This window comes from Cannabis sativa, chromosome 7 (assembly GCF_029168945.1).
Source record: "Cannabis sativa cultivar Pink pepper isolate KNU-18-1 chromosome 7, ASM2916894v1, whole genome shotgun sequence".
NCBI lineage: Eukaryota > Viridiplantae > Streptophyta > Magnoliopsida > Rosales > Cannabaceae > Cannabis > Cannabis sativa.
Window position 1 is genome coordinate 58,403,717 of NC_083607.1, and position 1,374 is coordinate 58,405,090.

The following is a 1,374-nucleotide window of genomic DNA, read 5'->3' on the forward strand; positions in this document are numbered from 1 at the left end:
CTAGCTATCCTTCACCGGCGGCGGAGGACTAGGCAAGAGAGAAGTATGTGCCTCTGCAAAAGAAGAACAAATATGGTCAATACATTTAAGAACATTAGGAGGGCAATTATTGTGTACCACGTCGTTACGCAATCTCCATATATTGTCCACAACAAGCGAGGCATAAAGAAACACATCCTCCACTCGGAGACCCCGCCTATTAAGGCTCCAAATGAACTTCACCCAATTCCAAACCCGAATACCAGTGTCACACACAGGGAAGATCCCCCACGGAGAAGCACGCCATAAGTGCATCGCTACATCGCAGGTAAGAAACAAATGTTCCATAGTTTCCTCACCCATACCACACAATGGACAACTGGTGTCTTCTATCTGAAATCTTCTTTTAATCACTGCTCGAACAGGGAGAGCTTGGGAAAGGATGCACCACCAGAGAACCTTGTGACGCTCCATTATGTTACTATTCCAAAGAGCAGGGGCGACAATACACTGGGGAGCTCTCTCCAAGGCCTGGGACAGATAAGCCGATTTACTAGAGAAACGTCCATTACTCTCCAGGGTCCACAACCAACTATCCTTTCCCAATCCTAGGGGGGTTCCATTTTTCAGAATCGCTAAAACAGTCTCCTGATCGAACAGACTTTTTAGCTTAGGGATGTCCCACCCTCCCGTAGGCGAAAGTAGATCAGCCACACAATGATTATCCATAGCAACACTTCTATTTGGTTTCGGGACGAAACCTTTCAAGTGAGGGATCCACGGGTCCCTCCAAATGCTAGTGTCTCTTCCATCAACGACCCTCTTGCAGGCCCCTTTCCGGAGGATATCACTAGCTTTAACAACATTCTTCCAGAACCAAGAATCAGAATCTTTGTACTTGCAGTGGAGAAAGTCCTTTCCCCTTAGGTATTTGGCCCTGAGGATCTTGCAACATAATGACTGACTCCCTGTCAGTAAATTCCAACTCCACTTAGCCAAAAAAGCGAGGTTCATTTCCTTGGTTTTCCGAAACCCCAGACCCCCTAAAGACTTGGGGAGACACAGATTATCCCAAGCTTTGAGATAAAGGCTATGGTTCCCTTTCTCAAAGCCCCACTAGAAATCGCGGACCAGACCATCAATCCTATTCACAAGGAGGTAACTATAGTATAAGGGTCTTTTGTGTCCACATAATATTAGAGTCATTTATATTTTTATTAGTATTTGAAGAAATTAAAACTTAATTATTTTTATGATTGTCTACATTCTATTTATATAATAACCATCTCATCTATTTTTAATAAAAATCTAAATAATTAATTATTATACCAGAAAAAAATTTTAAAAAATATATATAATTAATTATTGCATGCACGTCGATAAAAAACACAAACA

The 1,374-nt window shown here is 42.0% G+C and overlaps 1 protein-coding gene across 1 annotated transcript; it reads right to left on the minus strand.

Annotated features, from left to right (window-relative positions):
• LOC133039782 (uncharacterized) lies at positions 1–993 on the minus strand. The gene has a single exon (XM_061118731.1). It carries the CDS (start codon positions 991–993, stop codon positions 1–3), a length of 993 nt encoding a protein of 330 aa, XP_060974714.1.
• Positions 994–1,374: the final 381 nt, after the last annotated feature.

Coding starts and splice junctions, on each gene's coding strand:
- LOC133039782 (XM_061118731.1), bottom strand. CDS start 993: ATGAACCTCGCTTTTTTGGCTAAGTGGAGTTGGAATTTACTGACAGGG.